Below are 22426 nucleotides of genomic sequence, written 5' to 3'. Positions count from 1 at the left end.
AAAGTTGGAGCTTGAGATAGAAACATAGGTCATTGTGGCTGATAAAAATTTTCCCCAAATCTCATGAGTTTCAATGAGAAATAGTTCTTTTTAGTCATTTTCATGTATAAGCTAACATTTTCTTTTTCCCTTAGCTTCCAATAAAAACAGGACAGCAGAACACGCATACCAAAGTCAGTACCGAACACAACAAGGAATGTCTTATTAATATTTCCAAATACAAGTTTTCTTTGGTTATCAGCGGCCTCACCACTATCTTAAAGAATGTTAACAATATGGTGAGTATCTGGGTCATTGTTTTGTGGGGGAATATGCTTTGGTTTGTTTCTGATTTAAAGACTACAGCAGCATATTTTGAGTATGGAAAGTCCTTTTCTGTGGACTCTGGATATAAACACTCATCATATTTTGTGGATGAGCACAGGTAACCTTGAACTTTCATTTTAGTTTTTGATTTTTTCTCTTAGATACTTCTTTTATTTGTGACCCAATCTTTTTATTTTTTTGGAATTAGGATTTCATACAGACTTTAGGTCATATGTAAATTGATTACAAAGTAATCTGTTAAAGTCTTTTCCTTATAGATTGTCCTAGTCCTAAGTAGACAGTAAATAAAATACGCCCTTGTAGTGTGAAAACGTGAAATTGCTTTTACGAAGGTATTGTTTTATTTTCTTCCTCCTGTAACCTGTGACAGATTCTGTAGTAGAGATCCCATTGTTGAAGTGATTTTCCTCAAATAGCAATTTCAACAAGTAATTACACTGTTAAAAGCTCGCAGTTGCCTTTTTCCTGTTTTATAAAACCTATTTACACTCCCTAGACTTCAGGTTACTCCAACTGTTCTGTCTCTGTACTTTTGAACATATCGTTTGTCCTGACTCAGGTGATTCCTCCCTCTGCCAATTCCTATCTAAAATCTCCTTTATATTCACTTCAAAACAACTGATCTGGATATTTCTTGATTAATTCCGAACTGCTTTTTCTGTCTTCAGCCCTTCTAACCACAATTTATATTGTTTGTATTGAGCTATGAGACTGACTTCTGGTTGTAGATTGTGAGATTGTGTGCCATTTTTATAGTCACATCTTTGGTGTGTTTTCTTTTTAAAAACTAGGTTAGACAATGCCCCAAACTTAGAAAATTGATAAACTGGAGGTGTGGGCAATCATTTGCCAGACAAAGAAATTTTTTCTTTATAGAAAAAAAACAAAGATTTTTCTGAAGAAAGCAGGACCTCTTATGAATATGTAAAATGCTTTACAGAAATACAGTTAAGATTTTGTGGTGCTCTTCTGTTGCCCAGTATGTGGGGCAGGGTGATAGGATTTTGCTTATATAAATATGTGGCTGTGTTCCCAGTTAGATGAAAATATTTTAATAATGGATCCTTTTCAAAACAAAAACAAAAGCGGTATTGTGATATTGGCATTCATTTAGTGCTTATTGAGTAAACTTAATTGTGGAAACCATAGTTCCTTGGTAAATAGCGTAGTATTAAATTTAAGGATAGCAAATGCCTTAAATTCATTGTAATTGATGTTATAGTATTTTGTTGCTGTAAGAATTGAGACTTTGAGTAATTTGTGGCATTGAAGTGTGGTTAAATGTTCAATTCAAGATTCTGGTGAAGATCTATATGTATATCCAAATCCTATATATTTTTAAAGTATAAACCAAAGTTATTTTCTTTTACTTTATAAGGCTATGGTAGACTATAATAAATGCCAGCATTTTCGTTTGGGAATTTATTTCATGTGAGGATTAAGATAAAATCATAAATAATAGATGTAAATATAGTATCTGGGAGATAAGTGGAAGACTTGATTTTTTTTTTTTCTTAATCCTTAGCCCTCACTTTTCAGATGTGGGCTGATTTGTAGTAGAGAGTAATAGCCAACTTTTAGTGTTCTGAATATCTTTTCTTTTAGAGAATATTTGGAGAAGCTGCTGAAAAAAATTTATATCTCTCTCAGTTGATTATATTGGATACACTGGAAAAATGTCTTGCTGGGGTAAGTAAATCTAAAAGAGGCAGATTTTGTGAATTCAGTTTTGAGAATGATCTGATGTACCAAAGTATAGATGGAGACAAGAAAAGTCCTATGGATTTTTTGGGTCTAAAACATATGAATGTAAATTTTGTTAATAGAGCTAACAGTGTAGACAAGTTTTCACAAGAAAATTATTTTCTCATCTTTTATAAATTAAATAAATACTAAGTTTACTTAGAAAGTGTTAAACTTGAGCCACGTATCTCTGTCTCAGATTGTTTGGAAAAGGTTTTCTGAAAAAGACCACTATTTGATTTAATTTCTCCAGATATTGTTAGGCCTGTGGCATTGCTTAGCTGTGAAAAAATGTGATGCGAAAAAAATGTGACTGGGAGTAATCTTGTTCCCCCGCACTGCCCCATTTCAGTATTTTACCGATTTTAATATTTTACTTTTCACATCTATATAAAAGGGGGCTTTAAAAAATTACAAATATTACTGAGAGATCCTACCTTAAGAACACATGTTATGCATAAATTATTAATATACAAAATAGTTATGTGGAGGGGTAGTTGAGTACAAAACAGTTTTTTCTTAGGTTTCCTCTAAATAGTTATCTCAGTATGTTTCAAATATGACTTAATGAGAATTTTTTCAAGAATTTGTTGTATAAAGCAAGGTGTTTCTGTACTTCGATAGCCTTAACTCTTACTGGAATGTGGTAGTTGTTTATGTAAATATATTTTTATACCTTCATTTTAAAGATCTGTCTATTAGAGTTATTATATTCTGTCTTCCTTTGGCACATCTTTTGCTTTTATTCAGAATTGCTTCTGTCATCAACATGTTATGGTTGTTTTCTATAGTAAACCTAGATGGGTGGGACTTGGATGTGAGGACTGTTTGTGTGGTTGAGAAGAGAGGGAATGGTCGGTAGTGTTTGAGGAAGGGGAAAAATAATTACATTCACTCAATTAGGTATCCTGGGGGAAGAGACACGTTTAAGACTATAGGCCACAAAACCTAAGCATAATGTTTTAAACTCTTGTATTGACCCTTGACCATATTCCAAAATTGTTAGTGTTTATAAGTTTTCTACTTAAATTGAGGGTGAGCTAGTTCTGTTTTTAGCTTGGTGCTTTCTATTAATTTGTGATATGCTGTTGTTCATTTGTAAAATGGAGAGGAAGAGCAAAAGTGCTCTTAAATAAGATGACGTAATTGTGAAGGTGGACAGTTTTTAAACATCCTGAATGCGTTCTCTGTAGTGGTCTTGTTGCTTTGATTGTAAATACCAGTATATCAGCCATATCCATGTTTGAATGGGGGTAGGGTGGTTTATTGCTTCTGTCAGTCCTGTAGCTTTTCTCTATTAACATTTCTAATTGAGAGGTAATGGTAAATGTATTTTGGAGAATGATTACTGGTACTATTGGCCCCTGTTTAATTGATACTCGTTGGAGATAGCCTAATTAAAACTCTAATAAGTGGGCATGGCATAACTTACATAATGCATAAAGTACATGTTATCTGGCCCTGTTCTATTTAAAATGTATGATTTTCTTTCATTGAATTTACAATGAAAAATAATGCTATTCATATTATCAAATAATTGTGTTTTCTTAGATCACTTTCAATGATATTATGGTTGTCTGTTGATTTTCATTTTTAGATTGAAATAAGATGAGGTAGTTTAAGAAGAGGTGAGTGTTTGTCATATAAGTAATTGAAATAGCTAAATGAAAACGATAAAATATTTACCAATATCATATTATGAGTAAAATTTTGTAGAATTTGAGCAATCTTTGTTCCTGCATATATGACCATTATTCAAAAGATTGAATACTTCCGTAATTTTTACTTGGTTATTAATTGGAGTTTCAGCATTTCTGTTGTTTGATTGGCCTGTAAGATTATAGGCATTGCCACTTGAATTTTGGAGGTTTTCGTGATACCTGTTTATTTGCTGTCTGTGTGTTTCAGTGTATTTACATCTGAAAGCACTTGGATTGCAATTACAGAATCAAGCATAGCACATAATTATACAAAATTTTATTCTTTGGTATTCCTTGGTATTACCAAAATCGTCATTCATACATGAATATTATTAGCTGTTAGGTGACATATTGATGTGGAACAGTGAATCTGCAGGATAGCTTATCCATTTGTTATTTTGTTAATTGTAGGGAAAAGATTTACTTTACAAAGTGGAGATCTTAATGTGAACAGCACGGTTGTCAAGCTTGGTGTGTCAACAACATTGGGATCACCTGGCATTATGTATTCCTGATGTGATATGAAATGAATTTTACTGAATTACCTGAAGTGTTTAACCTGAATTTAATCAGACCATTAGATTTAGGATCCAGCTACAGAAAATACAGTAACTACAAGAACACACTAGTTAGAAATAAGTCACACTACTTAGTTAAGTCACGCTACTAAGAAATAATCGAATCAACAACACGGAACATTTTGTAAGGCCCATTTTCTTCAAGTCAATAGTATAGAAAATAAAAATGATGTCTATGGGGTGTTGAGGGGTGGTCATTTTAGAATAAAGAGACTAAAGGAATCATGTTGCAATTATCTGAACCTTTTTTGAATCTTGATTGAATTAAAGGGAAGTTATGAGGGTGCCAGGGTGGCTAGTTGATTAAGCATCTGCCTTCGGCTCAGGTCATGGTCCCAGAGTCCTGGGATTGAGCCCCATGTTGTGGGGCTCCCTGTTCAGCAGGGAGCCTGCTTCTCCCTCTCCTCCCTGCTCATGCTCTCTGTGATTAGCTCTGTCTCTCTCTCTCAAATAAATAAATAAAATCTTAAAAAAAAAAGTTATGAAAGACATTTTGGGGGCAGTTGGGGAAATTTGAATATATATTGGGTATTAGCTGATGTAAGGGGAATTGCTTTTTGTGTTGTTCTTTGATGTGATTGTATCGAAGTTATATTGGAGAATGCTCTTGTTTTTATTTTCTAAAGATTTTATTTATTTTAAAGACACAGTATATGCACTCTAGAGAGGAGAGGAAGGACAGAGGGGGAGGGAGAGGGAGAAGCAGACTATGTGCTGAGCACAGAGCCTTTGGGCTCCATCTCATGACGCTGAGATCGTGACCTGAGCCGAAATCAAGAGTCAGTGGCCAGCCATCCAGGCGCCGCAAGAATGTCCTTATTTATTTATTTATTTATTTATTTATTTATTTATTGAATGTCCTTATTTTTAAGAGATGCTAAAGTACCTTTGGATGAAGTATTGTGATGTTTGTAACTTACTTTGAAGTGGCTCAACCAAAACAAAATTATTCATAATAAGTAAATATCTGTTTTTGGTCAGTCTGCCCAAAGGCAGGTGTGATTGTGCACCCAGGAATTTATTTGGATTTGAGACAGATGACACAGTGCACTCACAAATGAATATGGGTAATGTTTATTTGGAACTCACAACAAACTTGGGACTCTTAGGAGTGGAAAGACTTCTGTAGGGATTTGATGAACAGGGAAGAAGCAGGAGTGGTGGTGATGGTAGTGGTGGGGGATGCGAGAGAGGACGGATGGGGGGCTGGACTTTCATTGTGAAAAAAAGGTGAAAGAGGTGAAAGATGGAACCATCCTGTCTATTAGACTGACTATAGATAGAAACAGCAAACACAGTGAAATATTAACAGTTGTTGAGTGTAGGTGATGAATATATGGGTGTTCATTATTCTATTTCAATTCTTATGTCTGTTTGAAAATTTTCATACAGCAGATCTTTACATGTAAATTTAACAAAGTTTTAGAATTATGTGATTATTTCTATTGTAGCAACCAAAGGACACAATGAGATTAGATGAAACAATGCTGGTCAAACAGTTGCTGCCCGAAATCTGCCATTTTCTTCATACCTGTCGTGAAGGAAACCAACATGCCGCTGAGCTTCGGAATTCCGCATCTGGGGTTTTATTTTCTCTCAGCTGCAACAACTTCAATGCAGTGTTTAGTCGCATTTCTACCAGGTTAGTGTGTTAATCTGTGTAGAATTGTTGTTAAGTAACATAATTTTAAAAGTCTTTCTTTTGTCTGAATAAAAATAAAAAGTTGACAGAAATGAATTTGACTTGGGCTTTTGTATAAATTTTATACATTGATTTGACATTTTTATTACACAATATTGTGATATTGGTGTATATAATTAAATGTGAGTACTGTTATGAAGTTGAAAATCCAAATTTTAGGAAAATGTATCACTCATGATCAGGTTTTTTTTTTTTTTTTTTTAAAGATTTTATTTATTTATTCGACAGAGATAGAGACAGCCAGCGAGAGAGGGAACACAAGCAGGGGGAGGGGGAGAGGAAGAAGCAGGCTCCTAGCGGAGGAGCCTGATGTGGGGCTCGATCCCATGACGCCGGGATCACGCCCTGAGCCGAAGGCAGACGCTTAACCGCTGTGCCACCCAGGCGCCCCAGGTTTTTGTTTTTAACACTAGTTATGAGTTTTGGGTTGGGCTTTTTAGTATTATTCCTTTAAATGGAATTAGCTAATCAGAATAATTGAGAAGAGTAGTCGGATTCCTAATGATCTCACAGCTCTGTTCTTTATCGCAAGATCCTAAGTAACCAAGCAAAAACAAAACCTAACAATATGGTAGCACAAGGAAGTGAGTAATTGCAAAGTAGACGTCTCCAGAAATTAGTCTGTGTTTTAAGTGTATGAATTCCAAAAGCTCCCATTTTTTGAGTATTTACAGTATATGTTGTGCTGTTTTATACTCATAGTGTCTTTGAAATGTAGGTGATACTTCCCCCAGTTCACAGGTAAGCAAACTAATACCCAAAGAATTTATTAAGGCCCTTTGCCAAATAATGGAGGATCTCAAATTTTAAAGTCAGACTGGTTTCAGTATTAAGTTCATTATATCAGGCTCCTACTCTATACTTCCATTTTAACCGTATTTTTATGAAATCTTTTTAATGATATTTTTACTGTTGTACTTCAAGATTATACGATAAATATGATTTAAGCTTTTATTGATGATTAAAAATCATCATGTGATCGTCAGTTGTGATATACTACAAATGGGAAGAAATTGGTATATAGATGGTGCTATGAAATAGGATAGAGTATGACCTATATAAATATAGAAATATTAATATATAATATATAAATCTATTAATAAATATATAATTTCTATATAGATAGAATTATGACCGATGGTAGCAAATGACTCTGGAACTTGCCTTCATGCAAATGATTTGCTTATCTTGTGCAAGTAGAGTCAAATGGGTCCTTAATTATGACCAAATAGGAAGTATAACATGAATCACTTAGCAATTTAGTGAATCTAAGACTAACATAGAATACGGAAAAACAGCCCTCTTGGTTTATTGATACAGCCTTCCTATTTTGACTTGTCTGTGTTGTGTGATCAGTGGACTTCAATTAGTCAGCTTTGTTCATTCTTCTGTTGTTTTCCAACAGGTGTGAATAGAATATGCATCATAACTTGAGAGTTTATTTTATAGTGTTTTGGGGAACTTGGCTAACTTCAAAATCCTGCCGTCTTTTTAGTAAAAAAAAATGGCATTTCTGTAATCATGCTAGGCAACCGTATTCTTCAATCCCTCATTAGAACTGGTGCAAAGAAAATTAAATTTTGTTTAATGGTATAATATGATTGATATTGTTAGGTAATATTTATACAATAGAACAATGTTTTCATGAAATCTTTTGAGTGATAACATTTTATATTCTGAGTAATATTAAACCAGTTGAAGTAGCAAGGTAACCGACACCTAGGGAGTAGGAGGTGTGAAAATTATAAAAGAAAAAAAACCCCTTTGTTTAAGGGACTACTATACCAGCTTACTATTTGAAATAATCTTACATTGAAGGTGAAAATTATCAAAATAATAAAATGTTTTTTAGTCTATCCAAACATAAGTTGCTTTATAAAATACAGCAAATGTGCCACCTTTTAAAAACTCTAGAAATTTTCCAGTCACCAAAGGTTTCATTTTATAGGATCTTGCAGCATCAACGCGTGTAAATATAGACAACTTTTGTGTATTTCCTGAACCTTACTGCTTCTAGAAGAGAAGTTAAATGTCTCCAGAATAAGCTAGTTTCTGTAGCTTGCAGGGGACAGACTGCTCAGAAATGGGATCTCTGCAATACATGTTTTAGACAACTGCATATTATGTAGCTTGTGCCAGAAATAGGAGCTGATCCTGTTAGAGGACCACTCACCTAAAAGACCATTATGATGGTTTAATTTAGATGTAGATATCTTATTGACATTGCTGTCATAGCATTAGGTGATTTAAAATATGCAAGTGGCTAGAATGGAGTTCTATCTTTTTTTATATTAAAGATTTTATTTTAGAGCGAGAGTGTGAGAGAGTAATTGGGCACGAGTGGGGGAGGGGGAAGGGGCAGAAGCATGAGTGGGGTGGCGGGGGGCAAGGGGCAAAGGCAGAGGGAGAGGGAGAAGCAGAATCCCTGCTCAGGAGGGAACCTGACCCAGGGCTGGATCCCAGGACCCTGGGATCATGATCTGAGCCAAAGGCAGTCGCTTAACTGACTGAGCCACCCAGGTACCCCCTAGAATGGCAGTTCTTTCTGAAGATTGATTTTGTATCTCATATATAATAGATGAATCAGTATCGTGAAAATTTACTCTGTTTGACGATTCTACTTGTCCACAGATGTTTCTCTTTTAGGATTAACTTTAGCTTTTGATATTCCTGGCCTTTGATTTTTTTTAAGGGAATATGGGCTACAGATCTTAAATATACTTCTGAAGTATACCGTGTTCTCCGGCTCACAGTACTCTTTTACGTAGAAGATGAGCGGCTGTCTCCACAGAATTACTGTACGGTTGCACTAGATCTGATTGTTTTGTAGTGGGAGGGCCCTGCAAAATATCTGATTTGATATAATACCGGAAGCAGAAGACTCAGTGATTTTAAAAGTTCTATTTGATTCTTTTTTTTTTTTTTAAACCTTTTTGAAGAAGTGGGGGCAGAGGGAGAGAGAATCTTAAGCAGGCTCCATTCCCAGCGTGGAGCCTGATGCGGGGCTTGATTTCAGAACCCTGAGATCATGACCTGAGCCGAAATCAAGAGTCAGATGTTTAGCTGACTGGGCCATCCAGGTGCCCCAAAAGTTCTATTTGGTTCTTTTATAGATCTGCTGGTTTTGTTTCTTTTTTAATGGTTTCTTATTTTTCTTAATATGTTAAATTTTTTATATGGCTGTAATCATTTAAAACATATTTTATATTCCCTTCAGATTGTTAAATCTCATATACCTGTATGTGCCAATTCTCATTCATAGTGAATGGTTTTCTGTCTTTTCTGTAAACTTGGATTGCACATTCATCTTTAGTGCATATGCCTGTATTTTCTTTAGGAATCTCTTGTAGTTGTGGGAGTGTCCCAGTGATGGTTTTTGCATTTGCTTTTGCTAAGTGCCCAGCTCTGGACTTTTTTTTTTCTTTTTTTTTTTCCTTTTTGGTTAATTTCTCATTCCCAGACTGTATGGATAGTATAATGTGGACCTCAGACCCTTATAAGGTAACAGCTCTGGGTGATTTTTTCCCCTACTCAAAACAGCCAGAGCAGACAGACATCTTATGTTGGTAGATTTTTTATCTCCTTCCACTCTTCCTTCATTCCATCTCTCTCTGTGGACTCTCGTTTAAGGAATTGCATAATTCTTGCTAGTCATGTTTTCTGCAGGGCCCCAGTTCTACTCCGTACATTATTAGAGTGTAAAGCTTTGTATCCAGGCCCATGTAGATGTTAGCCACAAACCCCTAGGTTAAGAAGAGGAAAAAAACCTAGCTCCTGTGCTTCCTTTGTTGCAAGGTCAGACCATGTCTTCAAAACCATCTCTGGTTTTCAGGTTCCTCTTCATTTCTGCACCCAGATGGATGGGTGGTGTTTGTCTTATTTTCTTTCTTTTTCTTTCCTTTCCTTTTCCTTTTTTTGAGAGAGGGAGAGAGTGAGAAAGGTGGGGAGGAGCAGAGGGAGAGGGAGAGAAAGAATCTCAAGGAGATTCCTCTCTGAGTACAGGACCCAGTGTGGGGCTCGAGCTCACAACTCTGAGATTATGACCTAAGCTGAAATCAAGAGTCGGACGCTTAACCAACTGAGCCACCTACACGCCTTTATTTTATTTCTATACTTTTAAATATCTTTTTGTTGTTCAGTTTACCTGGTCTTTCTAGATGTTTTAGTAAGTTTTCCACTTTACTTCTTTTGCTCCAACTACCCTTTGATTTCTGTCCTTCAGAAATGATGTTTAAGCCTCCCAAAATACCCCTTCCCTGTGGAAATACTGGGCTGTAAAAAGTATTAAACTTTTCTTCCATTTTTCACAAATAACCAGAAGACTCAGCTTTTCAGAAGTTGGTGTTGCTGATTTATTAAGTTGTGTTTCCTAAGGAATCATATTCCCTATTTCCTAGGCTTTTTGCAGCAGCTCTGGAATTTTTAGCATTGTAAATCAGTATTGAGGACCTTGTCATTCCCAGTGTGAACTGCTAAGCTTTTCTCACCCTGATGATATGAAGAGCTTTAGTGTAAGTGCTTAGAATAATTTTAATGTTAGCTATACATCTGTAGGCTAAAGTTAGTGAAAAAGGAATTTGAGAAGGAAGAAATCGGATTGATATCACTTTTAACATCTGAAGGTTTAGTATGATGATTAATGTCAGTTTTAGACTCCATTAAATGGCTACAATTTGAGTTAATATTATGAGTAAGATTTTGTAGTATTTGTGCTTTTTCACTGTATCTGTCTCTCTCTGCATTTATGAACATTAGTAATTCCATTCATCTGCTTACATATTTGATATCTTAATTGAAATAATGAGTATGCCTCATTAGGAAGCACAGTTCAATAGATTAACAGTGTCAACTTTTGAAAAGCTGACTTCTCCCAGCAAAGGAAACAGATGACAAAACCAAAAGACAACTGACAGAATCTGGGAGAAGATATTTGTAAATGACATATCAGATAAAGGGCTAGTATCCAAAATCTGTAAAGAACTTATCAAACTCAACACCTAAAGAACAAATAATCCAATCAAGAAATGGACAGAAGACATGAGCAGACATTTCTCCAAAGAAGACATACAAATGGCCAACAGACACATGAAAGATGCTCAACACTTGGCATCAGGGAAATGCAGATCGAAACCACAAGGAGATACCACCTCACACCTGCCAGAATGGCTAGAATTAACAAGTCAGGAAATGACAGATGTTGGTGAGGATGCGAAGAAAGGGGCACCCTCTTACACTGTTGGTGGGAATGCAAGCTGGTACAGCTACTCTGGAAAACAGTATGGAGGTTCCTCAAAAAGTTGAAAATAGAGCTACCCTGCCACACAGCAATTATAGTACTGGGTATTTACCCCACAGATAACAATGTAGTGATCTGAAGGGGCACCTGCACCCCAATGTTTATAGTAGTCAGACTATGGGGAGAGCCCAAATGTCCATCGACAGATGAATGGATAAAGAAGATGTGGTGTACACACACACACACACACACACACACACACACACACACACTGGGGTATTATTCTGCCATCAAAAAAGGTGATACCTTGCCATTTGCAATGATGTTGGTTGGAACCAAAGGTTATTATGCTAAGCAAAATAAGTCAGTCAGAGAAAGACAGTTATCATATGATCTCACTGATATGTGGAATTTAAGAAACAGGAGAGGATCATAGGGGAAGAGAGGAAAAAATAGAACAAGTTGAAACCAGAGAGGGAGACAAACCATAAGAGACTTTTTTTTTTTTTTAAGATTTTATTTATTTATTTGTCAGAGGGAGAGAGAGAGCGCGTGTGTGCAAAAGCAGGGGGAGCAGCAGGCAGAGAGAGAAGCAGGCTCCCTGCTGAGCAAGGAGACCGATGTGGGACTCATTCCCAGGACTCTGGGATCATGACCTGAGCCGAAGGTTGGCACTTAATGGACTGAGCCACCCAGGTGTCCCCTATAAGAGACTTTTAACCATAGGAAACAAGCTCAGGGTTGCTGGATTGGGGGGAGGTGGGGGGATGGGGTAACTCAGTGACGGACATTAAGGAGGGCATGTGATGTAACGAGCACTGGGTGTTCTATAACACTGATGAATCACTGACCTCTACCTCTGAAACCAATACTGCATGAAATGTTAATTGAATTGACTATAAATAAATAAATATATAAATAAATAAAGGAAATAAGTAAAAATAAAATAAAAGCTGACTTCTGTGGTTGTTAGTGAAAAATGGAGGAAAAATTTTATTCAGACTTAAATGAATTTTTTTTATCAGTTAAAAAATCTATTTTTGTTAAGTGTTAAATTTTTCTACATTTGTAATAACTTCATATTTAATAAAAGGGAAATTTGGGGTTTGGAAAGATTCTTGTCTTTACAAGAATAAGGTTTGGTGAGGGAGGGAAATTAATCAATCACATCAGTACACGTACAGATTGTGAAAAGTACAAGGAATAAATGCTTACTCATTTTTTTCAATACAAAGTAAATGTCTCCTATAAATGTAGATAAAATACCATTTATGTTTCTGAAGTCTAGTTGATGTAATCAGAAGTTAATAAGTATTTTTATTACAGAAAAATTTCAAAAATACACATGGCACAGAGACTAGGATTTCAAATACTTATGCATGTCTGTGCTTCAGCAGTTCTCTGCATGCTGTGATTTTTTTGTTTGGATAAAAATTGTATAAATCTGAGGTGTACAACATTATGATTTATGTATACCAGTCAAGTCCACTGGATTATCTTGGTTTCTTTTATCATATCCCCTGAATTAGTTATGTATCTTTACATTTTATAAGAAATATTTACTGTCTTTTATGTGTATTTTTTCTTATAAACTCATCATTGGGGTGAGAAGAATCTGTTCAGTTCAGAATTTTGAACTTAAGATAATAAATTATTTTTGGTTTTTACTTTTCAGATTACAGGAATTGACTGTTTGCTCAGAAGACAATGTTGATGTTCATGATATAGAATTGTTACAGTATATCAATGTGGATTGTGCAAAATTAAAACGACTCCTAAAGGGTAAGTTTAAATGTATGATATATCTGAACTAATCACCGTGAGTGAAAAACCAGTGTTTGAATGTATGAATGGTCCTAATTGTGTGGAACTAGAGCATCAAAGTGGATTTTATAATGTAAATGTGAAATGGACAATAATGCTTAATGGTTCAATAATTTTTAAGCCTTTGAAAACCAAAAAAAAATGAGTATCTTAAATCTTGGCAAGGGAAAGTTCAACTACAAGTTTTGCTTTAACAAAGGGAACATACAGGTGCTATTACTTAATTTTTCTAGAATTTCATTTCTTACGGATAGCTATAGGTTGTAGAAGTTATCTGTTTAGCTGTTGTAGTGCTAAAAGCAGATAGTTTAGAAGGATATCAAAGTTCCATTGCAGAATGGAAGTAGAAGATTGTGATTTCATGACAAGAGGAGGAATTGAGATGGGCATCTTCTGATATTTGTGTTTTCAGGTCTGTTACTGACTTTCTGACTGTGCAGAATTACAAAGCCTCTTACCTTTTCAGTGCTTTTTGCTTCCTTGTAGAACATTTCAGTTATAATCCCATCTGGTGACATTATAATGCTTAATATGTGATTTTATTTCTAAAAAAATTTTTAAAGATTTATTTCAGAGAGCGAGACAGTGGGCGGGGGAGGGGCAAAGGGAGAGGGAGAGAAACCCAAGCAGACTCTGCGCTGAGCACGGAACCCGAAGTGGGCTTGCTCCCATGACCCGAGATCACGGCCCCAGCCAAAACCAAGAGTCGGACACCTAACTGACTGTGCCACCCAGGAGCCCCTTAATATTTGATTTTAAAGCTTTGGAAAATGCTTTCCGTGATTATGTTGATTAAAATAAACAGTCACAAGGAATTGAGAGAATTTCTGTGGTAAGCATGAAAGAGTTAATATACATCAAATATCAGTGAACGTTATTAATAAACTGACTATAAGTACCTAATTTCATTTCACAAAAATCCTTTTTTAGTTTTGTGTAGTATTGGATCCTGGCTAATTTATGTGAACCCTTATAGTGTATGATTCACACTTTATAATTTTACTTTGTATATTGATTAAGGAATTATGAAAAATGTTTTTAGTGTTTAACCTAAAAGAAGATTTAGTTATATTAACTTTGAAAACTTCAACAGTTCTGCAGTGTAATTGTCAAAATACCTTATTTATTGTTTTCTTAACATTTGCTTTAAACTCACTGTTAAAGGGTTTCACCAGAGATGTAAAAAGGCTAGCTATATCTAGGGGCGCCTGGGTGGCTCAGTCAGTTAAGCATCTGCCTTCAGCTCGGGTTATGATCTCAGGGCCCTGGGATTGAGCCCCATGTCGGGCTCCCTGCTCAGCTGGGAATCTGCTTCTCCCTCTGCCCCCCCCCCGGGGCTCATGCTTGGGTGCTCTGTCTCTCAAAAAGGCTATATCTATGTAGATCAATACTATAAAGCAGTGTTCTATCTCTATTACCAATTTTAGGTCATTACCATTATAAGACCAAGCAACAATTAAATCACTTTTAGTAATCTTAATAAAGAAATAAAATGGATCATTTTAGCTATTATGTTAAGTGGACAGCAATTGTTTTAAACTATAATAAACCACAACTCAGTTCACAGTTGAAATTTTAAGATCCTAGTATCTATCGTTAAATATTAAGGATGATAATATTTAGAGATTTTCTCTGTGTATAAAATTTAAGAAGTATAAGTGGGGTTTTGTGATGTTTTATAACTGTTTAGTGACGTTTCAGAAGTAAATCTAGTCTTGGTTGCCCATGAGTAGGTACATGTTTAAAACATCAGTTTTCAGGGCGCCTGGGTGGTGCAGTCGTTAAGCGTCTGCCTTCGGTTCAGGGCGTGATCCTGGCGTTCTGGGATCGAGCCCCACATCAGGCTCCTCCACTGGGAGCCTGCTTCTTCCTCTCCCACTCCCCCTGATTGTGTTCCCTCTCTCACTGGCTGTCTCTTTCTCTGTCAAATAAATAAATAAAATCCTAAATAAAAATTAAAAAATAAAACAGTTTTCTTAGAAATGTTTACTGGGTGTTCTACACAACTAATGAATCGTTGAACACTACAACAAAAGCTAATGATGTACTATATGTTGGCTAAACGAACATAATAAAAAAAATAAAATGCACAGCATTTGTTAAGAAACTGTGTTCAAGAAACCATGCTAAGTGCTAGGATTACAAAGATTAATAAAGTATTGAATCTTTCTCTATGGAGCTCATGGCCTGGTTTATGAGACACATTTATTACTACCAAAGTATTTGCAAAGTAATGTGGCAAACTCATTGGTAGGGTTAGCATATAGTGAGGGAGGAGGTATGTATTTGTTTGGGGGTACGAGTAGTGAAGAGGAAAAGAGCAAGATCTGGAGGTACAAGAGCAGGCCGGATTGTGGTAATAAAAGCAGAGTGACGTTTGTTGGGTTTTCAGCCCGTGCCACACATTCTCCTGTGCAGTTCCATGCCTTTTCTCACCCATCCTCCCAGGAACCCTGTGAAGCAGATAGTAGTAATATCATCCCCTATGTAGATGAGGGAATTGAGGTGTAAGTGACATTTCCAAGGTCAGACAGTGAGATTCAAATCACATCTGCCCATCTCTAGTGCCAAATGTTACACACTGTGCTTATAGGTTATATAATTTTTAAAAAATGGCCATGGGAAGTGATGGAAAGGCTTTAAGGTGGGGTCAGTATTTTATTTTAGACATACCACTTTGCTTGAAATTTGCAGGATGGCAAAAGGTTACATGAAGTTCTGGGACTTGGTTGTATAGTAACGTGAGTGAAAAATGAGGGTAGAGCAGGTCTGGATGGAATTGGGGTAGGGTAGAGACCAATTTGGTAATGGTATTTAGGAAGTAGAGTACACAAAATACATAAAATACATCACCTAACATTTGGTGATTAATTTAGATACGTGAGGTTAAAGAGAAGTATCACCAAGTATTACAGAGCAAGCAGATTAAGCAGGAAAGGAAAGGAAGGGTTGATAGCAGTAAAGAGCATAGCCAAGAAAATGATAAATTTAGTTTTACATCTATTGCCTTTAAGGTATGGGTTGGCTGTCCAGTCAGAAACTTACAGAACTGGAGTAATAAGAGGCATATACATTGGAATTGAGAATAGACTACTGTGTATAACATATTTAAGGTATCATAAAGGTAAGTTAAAGAACGTGGGAAGGCAAAAAGGCTCAAGAGTGCTTCGAAGTATAATGTCATTACTTGGAAATCAAAGGAGAGCAAGAGCTAGGAAAGTTGGAGGGATACATTTTATTTTATTTTATTTTATTTTTTTTTAAGATTTTATTTATTTATTTGACAGAGATAGACAGCCAGCGAGAGAGGGAACACAAGTAGGGGGAGTGGGAGAGGAAGAAGCAGGCTCATAGCAGAGGAGCCTGATGTGGGGCTCGATCCCATAACGCCGAGATCACGCCCTGAGCCGAAGGCAGACGCTTAACCGCTGTGCCACCCAGGCGCCCCTGGAGGGATACATTTTAAAACGGACTTAGCAAATAACTTATTTCCAAGTCCAGAAAAAAGTGACATTTAAGTTGTTTAGACAGTTTTATTACTCGACTCAAATCTATCTAAGAAAGATATTTATATAAATATAATAAGTACCTGATTCCCTTCATTAAAAGTCCGTAGGGGTCAATAAAAACAAAAATAAACGAGTGGGACTATACCAGATTAAAAGGTTCTGCACAGCAAAGGGAGCGTCAACAAAATGAGAAGGCAGCTTAATGAACGGGAGGAAATATTTGCAAATCATGTATCTGCTATGAGGTTAATACACAAAATATGTGAAGAACTCATTCAACTCAATAGCAAAAAAACCCTTCACATTGTGATTAAAAAATGGGCAGAGGATGTGAATAGATATGTCTTCTTCCAAAGAAGACATCCAGGTGGCCAACGGGAACATGAAAAGATGTTCAACGTTAGTCATCATCAAGAGAGTGCAAATCAGAACCACGATGAGCTATCTCCTCACATTTCTTAGAATGGCTATTATCAAAGCAACAAGAAATATAAGTGTTGGTGAGAATGTGCACTGTTGGTGGGAATGTAAATTGGCACAGCTGCTAAGCAAAGCAGTATGGAGGTTGCTCAAAAAATTAAAGGTAGAACTACTGTATGATCCAGCAGTTCCACTTCTGGGTACTTATCCAAAGAAAATGAAAACATTAACTTGAGAAGATCATATACCTGCTGTTCATTGCAGCATTATTTTACAATAGCCAAGGCATGGAAGCAGCTTCAATATCCATTGACATATGAATGGATAGAGAAGATGTGAGATATATATGTATTTAAAGTGTACATATATGTTTATACATATGTTTAAAATATAAACATATATGTTATATAAATATATAACATATATGTTATATATAAAATATATAAAATGGAATATATGTATTCTATATTAAAATGGAATATTATTCCACCATAAAAAGGAAGGAAATCTTACAATTTGTGACAACACGGATGGACTTTGAGGGAATTATGCTAAGTGAAATATGTCAGACAGAAAAAATACTGTATGTCTCACTTACATGTGGAATCTTTTTTTAAAAAAGGAAGGCAACCAAGCTCATAGATATGGAGAACAGAGTGGTGTTTGCCAGACGTGGGGCAAGGGACGGGAGAGTGAGCAAAATGGGGGAAGGGAGTCAAAAGGTACAAACTCCAGTTGTAAAAAGTCATGGGGATGTAGTGTACAGCATGGCAACTATAGTTAATAGTACTGGATTGCGTATTTGAAAGTTGCTAAGAGAGTAGATCTTAAAAGTTCTCATCACAAGAAAAAAATTTGTAACTACATATGGTGATGGATGTTAACTAAACTTACTGTGATTATTCCACAATATATACAAATACTGAATCATTATGTTGTATATCTGAAACTAATATAATTTTGTATGTCAGTTATACCTCAGTTAAAACAAGTGAAGTCCATAGGTGGAGTTTTCTTCCAAGGGACTGTTACCAGTAAAATAGTTTATAAAAGGATCATCTTTTCCAGGTATAAGTCTTTGTAGATGGGGACAACACATTGACGGAAGAGGAAATGAAAATATCTAATATATTCATATGGAGAAATGTTTAGTCTTGTTTTTAAAATGCAGTCCACTATTTTGAACAATCAAATTAGCAAAAGGAAAACATGTTTAATGATGACAAGAATGTGGTAAGGCTACTTTCATATGCCGCTTGGTGTGAGTGGCATTTGGCCCAACCCTTCCGAAGATCAGCTTGGCAATATTTATCAAGAGCCTTAAAAAATATTCATCTCTTTGACTAGATAATTCTACGTCTGGATCTTATCCTAAAGAAATGAACAGTAATATGGAAAATATTTGGATATAAAAGTGTGTATTAGTGTTATTTATAATAATGGTATATTAGAAATATCTTAAACATACAATTGGAAAATGTTTAAATAACCAGTGACTTAATATTGACTTAAATATTCTGAAAGACCCCAGAGTGTGGCTTTGAAACCCAATTCAGTAGTTTGTTAGATCTGTAACCTCGGAAACACAATTTGCTCATTTGTAGTATCTGAAAATATTAAGATTTTGAAAGAAATATATTAGATTGAAAATACCTGGCTTGTTCTAACTGTTAAGTTAGTTACTGTCATATTCAGAGTCATCAAATAAATGAGGAATTTTTAATGATATGGAAAAAATTTAGGATACTGTGTAAAATGAAAAGAACAGGTTTGATTTAGCATTTATGATCTCAGTTGTGGTAAATATATTTGTCTTATACTGGCATATGAAAAGGGATGGAAGAAAGTTCATCAGACTGCTACCTGTGATTCTGAATGATAGAATCGTGGATGATGTTTTAAATTCCCCTTAGATTGTTGTGTATTTTTTTAATTTTCTACAACGACCATGTGTTTTATACTTTAACAATAAATTATTATTAAAAACTAAAGAATAAAACTAGAACCTTTGAGATTCAAGGCATATTTGCTTTTCACTGAATTTTGTCGTTAGTGGACATAACCAGTGAGTTTTTGGTTTATATTAATTGTCTTTACCTTCACATTGCTTACAAATAACCTAGGACAAAAGTTTGTATGTAAAAGGAAAGTTTTGTTGGTTTGTTTGTTTTTACAAGTAGCTCTGAATTTGTGTTAACTAAGTAATTTTAGAGTTATTAAAAAAATTTTTTTTTTTCCAGAAACTGCATTTAAATTTAAAGCCCTAAAGAAGGTTGCACAGTTAGCGGTTATAAATAGCCTGGAAAAAGTAAGTTATAACCTCTTTGATATCAAAATTTTGTTAAATTTTGCTTTTAAATGTTGCTGTCTTTACTATTTTGAATCAAAAGTCATGACTGGGTGATAATTTCACATTAATATTTAGGAGAAATAAATTGTAATACTCTTATGAAGGAAATTAGAAGTTTGTAATATAATTGGGGTTGTGTGACATTTTATTTACTATATTATGAAAATATCCCTGCTTTCGTATAAAAACATGTTTTGTTATTTGTAGGCATTTTGGAACTGGGTAGAAAATTATCCAGATGAATTTACAAAGCTATACCAGATTCCACAGACTGATATGGCTGGTAAGAATAAGATTATTCATCTTTTAAACTCTTACTTATGAGGTAAAAGCCTATCACCTTCCAGATTATTTATGTTATTAAGGTGCTTTTCATCTTGTCAGCTAATGTCAAGTAGGAAATATTATTTTTCTCTTGTATTTCAAAATTTCCTTCAATCCTTTTCCTTTCCTTTGAGCAAATAGTAAAAGAAGTTTGGAATGAAGCTCTAATCTTTAATTAGAGTTGTGGATTGGATATTTGATGGCTCTTCTTTGTAGAGAGGTACTCTTTTGTGCTCTGAGGCTTCATTTTGTATTTAGGGAGATGTGTATAAAGTGGTAATATCCTTTCCTAGAATTCTTGAGACACCACTGTGATGCAGAGAAAACAGACTCCTGCAGAGCTCTGATGATCCCCTTTGGGAAGCCGTCCAGTCTGTTTCTCATGTACATCACACTTTGCATAAGGCCCTGCACATTGAGACTAAACATAAGTTTGTTCTGAAATGTGACCTTTCCTAGGATGGATCAAGATAGCTCCTTTGTTCTTTTTATTTATTTTTGAAAGATTTATTTATTTATTTGAGAGAGAATGAGAGTGAGAGAGAGTGCGGGGGAAGAGGGAGACAATATCCAAGCAGACTCCCGCTGAGCGTAGAGCCTGATGTGGGGCTCAGTCTCATAACCCATGAGATCATGACCTGGGCCGAAACCAAGAGTCGGATGCTTAACTGAGCCACCCAGGTGCCCCAAAATAGCTCTTTTAATACATAGACAATATAGTACTGCTTGTCTGCTTACCTGAAATTTAATTGTTTAATGAACTTCCCAGTTGATCTTTTAAAAATGTGACCTTTGGGTTTTTGGATAGTGACAACTTTTAGTTTAATGCCAGAGATATTCTTCTCATTTAGTAATATAATTTAATTGTATTTTTCACATAGAGTGTGCAGAAAAACTGTTTGACTTGGTGGATGGTTTTGCTGAAAGCACCAAACGTAAAGCAGCAGTTTGGCCATTACAAATCATTCTCCTTATCTTGTGTCCAGAAATAATCCAGGATATATCCAAGGATGTGGTTGATGAAAACAACATGAATAAGGTGAGGAGGGCAGAATTATTAGAATCCATCACTTTTGTGTTGTGTTATTTGCGTGTAGTTAGGGGTGATTCTGCTCTGTGCTAATGAAATTGTCTAGTAAGTCATTTTAGATATTTTAGAACAGTTTTCATAGCATTTTATTAGGAAGGTAGGATACCATATATGCTGTCTGTAGTGAAATTGGTACTATAACAACTGCTAATTCTAAGGGACTCTTAAAATTTTTAAAAGATAGAGCAGGGTAGGGTTAATCTTATTGTTTTATTTGAATTTCTGTATTCAGTTTGTTTTGGTAATGCATTCTTTATTTATTTACTAATTTGTGCCACTTTGGGAGAAATGCTCTTAGCTGAGTGAACAGGAAGTGGGCTCCTGCATGACTTGCCTGTGGATGGGGATGTTCAGAATCAGCAGAATGATTCAGTACTTTGCAGAAATATTGGACAGGGAGTTTATGCACTGAATGGCTAACTAAGTGAACGTAGGTAATCCTTTAGAGTCTGTGATGCTGTGGTCCTCCACTTAGGTCTGTACCATTGTGAGGACACCGTTTTTCATGTTAGATTGCTTTTGGAGCCTGTCAAAAGAGTAATTTTTGGGAGGGTTTCTGTTTCTTGGGAAAATAAACAGAGGTAAAAAGCTATTATAAATTCAGTACTACTCTTAAGTGAACTTCTATTTGAATAATCACAGCTACATCTTCCTAAATGTTTATTGATCATTTGTATGTCTTACATGAATTTCCCATTTCCCATTGAATTGGGTTTTTTTTTTTTTAATATTTTATTTATTTGAGAGAGAGAGCACAAGCGGGCGGAGGGGCAGAGGGAGAGGGAGAAGCAGGCTCCCCATTGAGCAGGGAGGCTGACGCGGGGCTCGATCCCAGGACCCTGGGATCATGACCTGAGCTGAAGGCAGATGCTTAATCACTGAGCCCTCCAGGCGCTCAAATTGTCTGTTCTTTATTGATTTGTAGGGTATGCGTTGTGTGTACACTTTTTACCTAGTTTCTCTTTTTAAACTTTATGGATTTTTTTGTTTTGGTTTTTGCTGTTTAGATATTTAAAATTTGTAGTAGTCTACTTTTTCTTTTTGTCTCTTTTTTGGTCATACTGCTCCTACCCATGACTTTATGTATTCATTTTATTGAGATACAATTCATATACCATAAAATTCACTCTTTTAAAGTGTACAATTCAGTGGTTTTTAGCATATACAAAAAGTTGTGCCATCATCACCATTATCTAATTCAAGAACATTTTTGTCCCTGAAACAGAAACCTCGTACCTGTTAGCAGTCACTCCTTACTCCTTTCTCACTCTAGACTCTGGCAACTACCAATCTGCTTTCTGTCTCTGTGGATTTGCCTATTCTGGATATTTCATATAAATGGAATCATAATAGTATCATTTGATACACAAAGGTTTTTCATTTTGATGTAGTCCAGTTTATCCATTTTTTTTGTTGCTAGTGCCTTTTTGGTATTATATCCAAAAAAATCATTGCCACATCCAATGTTGAAAGATTTTCTTTTATGTTCTCTTCTAGGAGTTTTATAGTTTTAGCTGTTTAGATCTTTGAGCTATTTTGAGTTAATTTTTGTGTATAAGGTAAGGGGAAAGGGTCTAGCTTCATTCTTTTGCATATGGATATCCAGTTTTCCCAGCACCTTTT

General features: G+C 35.5%; 1 protein-coding gene across 5 annotated transcripts in view; it reads left to right on the top strand.

Annotated features, from left to right (window-relative positions):
- NF1 (neurofibromin 1) overlaps window positions 1-22426 on the top strand; it is a 259093-nt gene that overhangs the window by 55045 nt on the left and 181622 nt on the right. For all 5 annotated transcript variants that reach the window (XM_045773184.2, XM_045773178.2, XM_045773179.2 and 2 more), the window contains exons 2-8: window positions 135-278; window positions 1933-2016; window positions 5800-5990; window positions 12962-13068; window positions 19280-19347; window positions 19597-19672; window positions 20595-20752. In XM_045773184.2, the coding sequence (XP_045629140.1) occupies window positions 135-278; window positions 1933-2016; window positions 5800-5990; window positions 12962-13068; window positions 19280-19347; window positions 19597-19672; window positions 20595-20752 (828 nt within the window). The remainder of the gene's footprint in view (window positions 1-134; window positions 279-1932; window positions 2017-5799; window positions 5991-12961; window positions 13069-19279; window positions 19348-19596; window positions 19673-20594; window positions 20753-22426) is intronic.

Source organism: Ursus americanus, chromosome 23, assembly GCF_024610735.1.
Source record: "Ursus americanus isolate L20-20 chromosome 23, mUrsAme1.1.p, whole genome shotgun sequence".
NCBI classification, from domain to species: domain Eukaryota; kingdom Metazoa; phylum Chordata; class Mammalia; order Carnivora; family Ursidae; genus Ursus; species Ursus americanus.
Note: the sequence above shows the minus strand (reverse complement) of the source record. Positions and strands in the feature narration are given on the sequence as shown.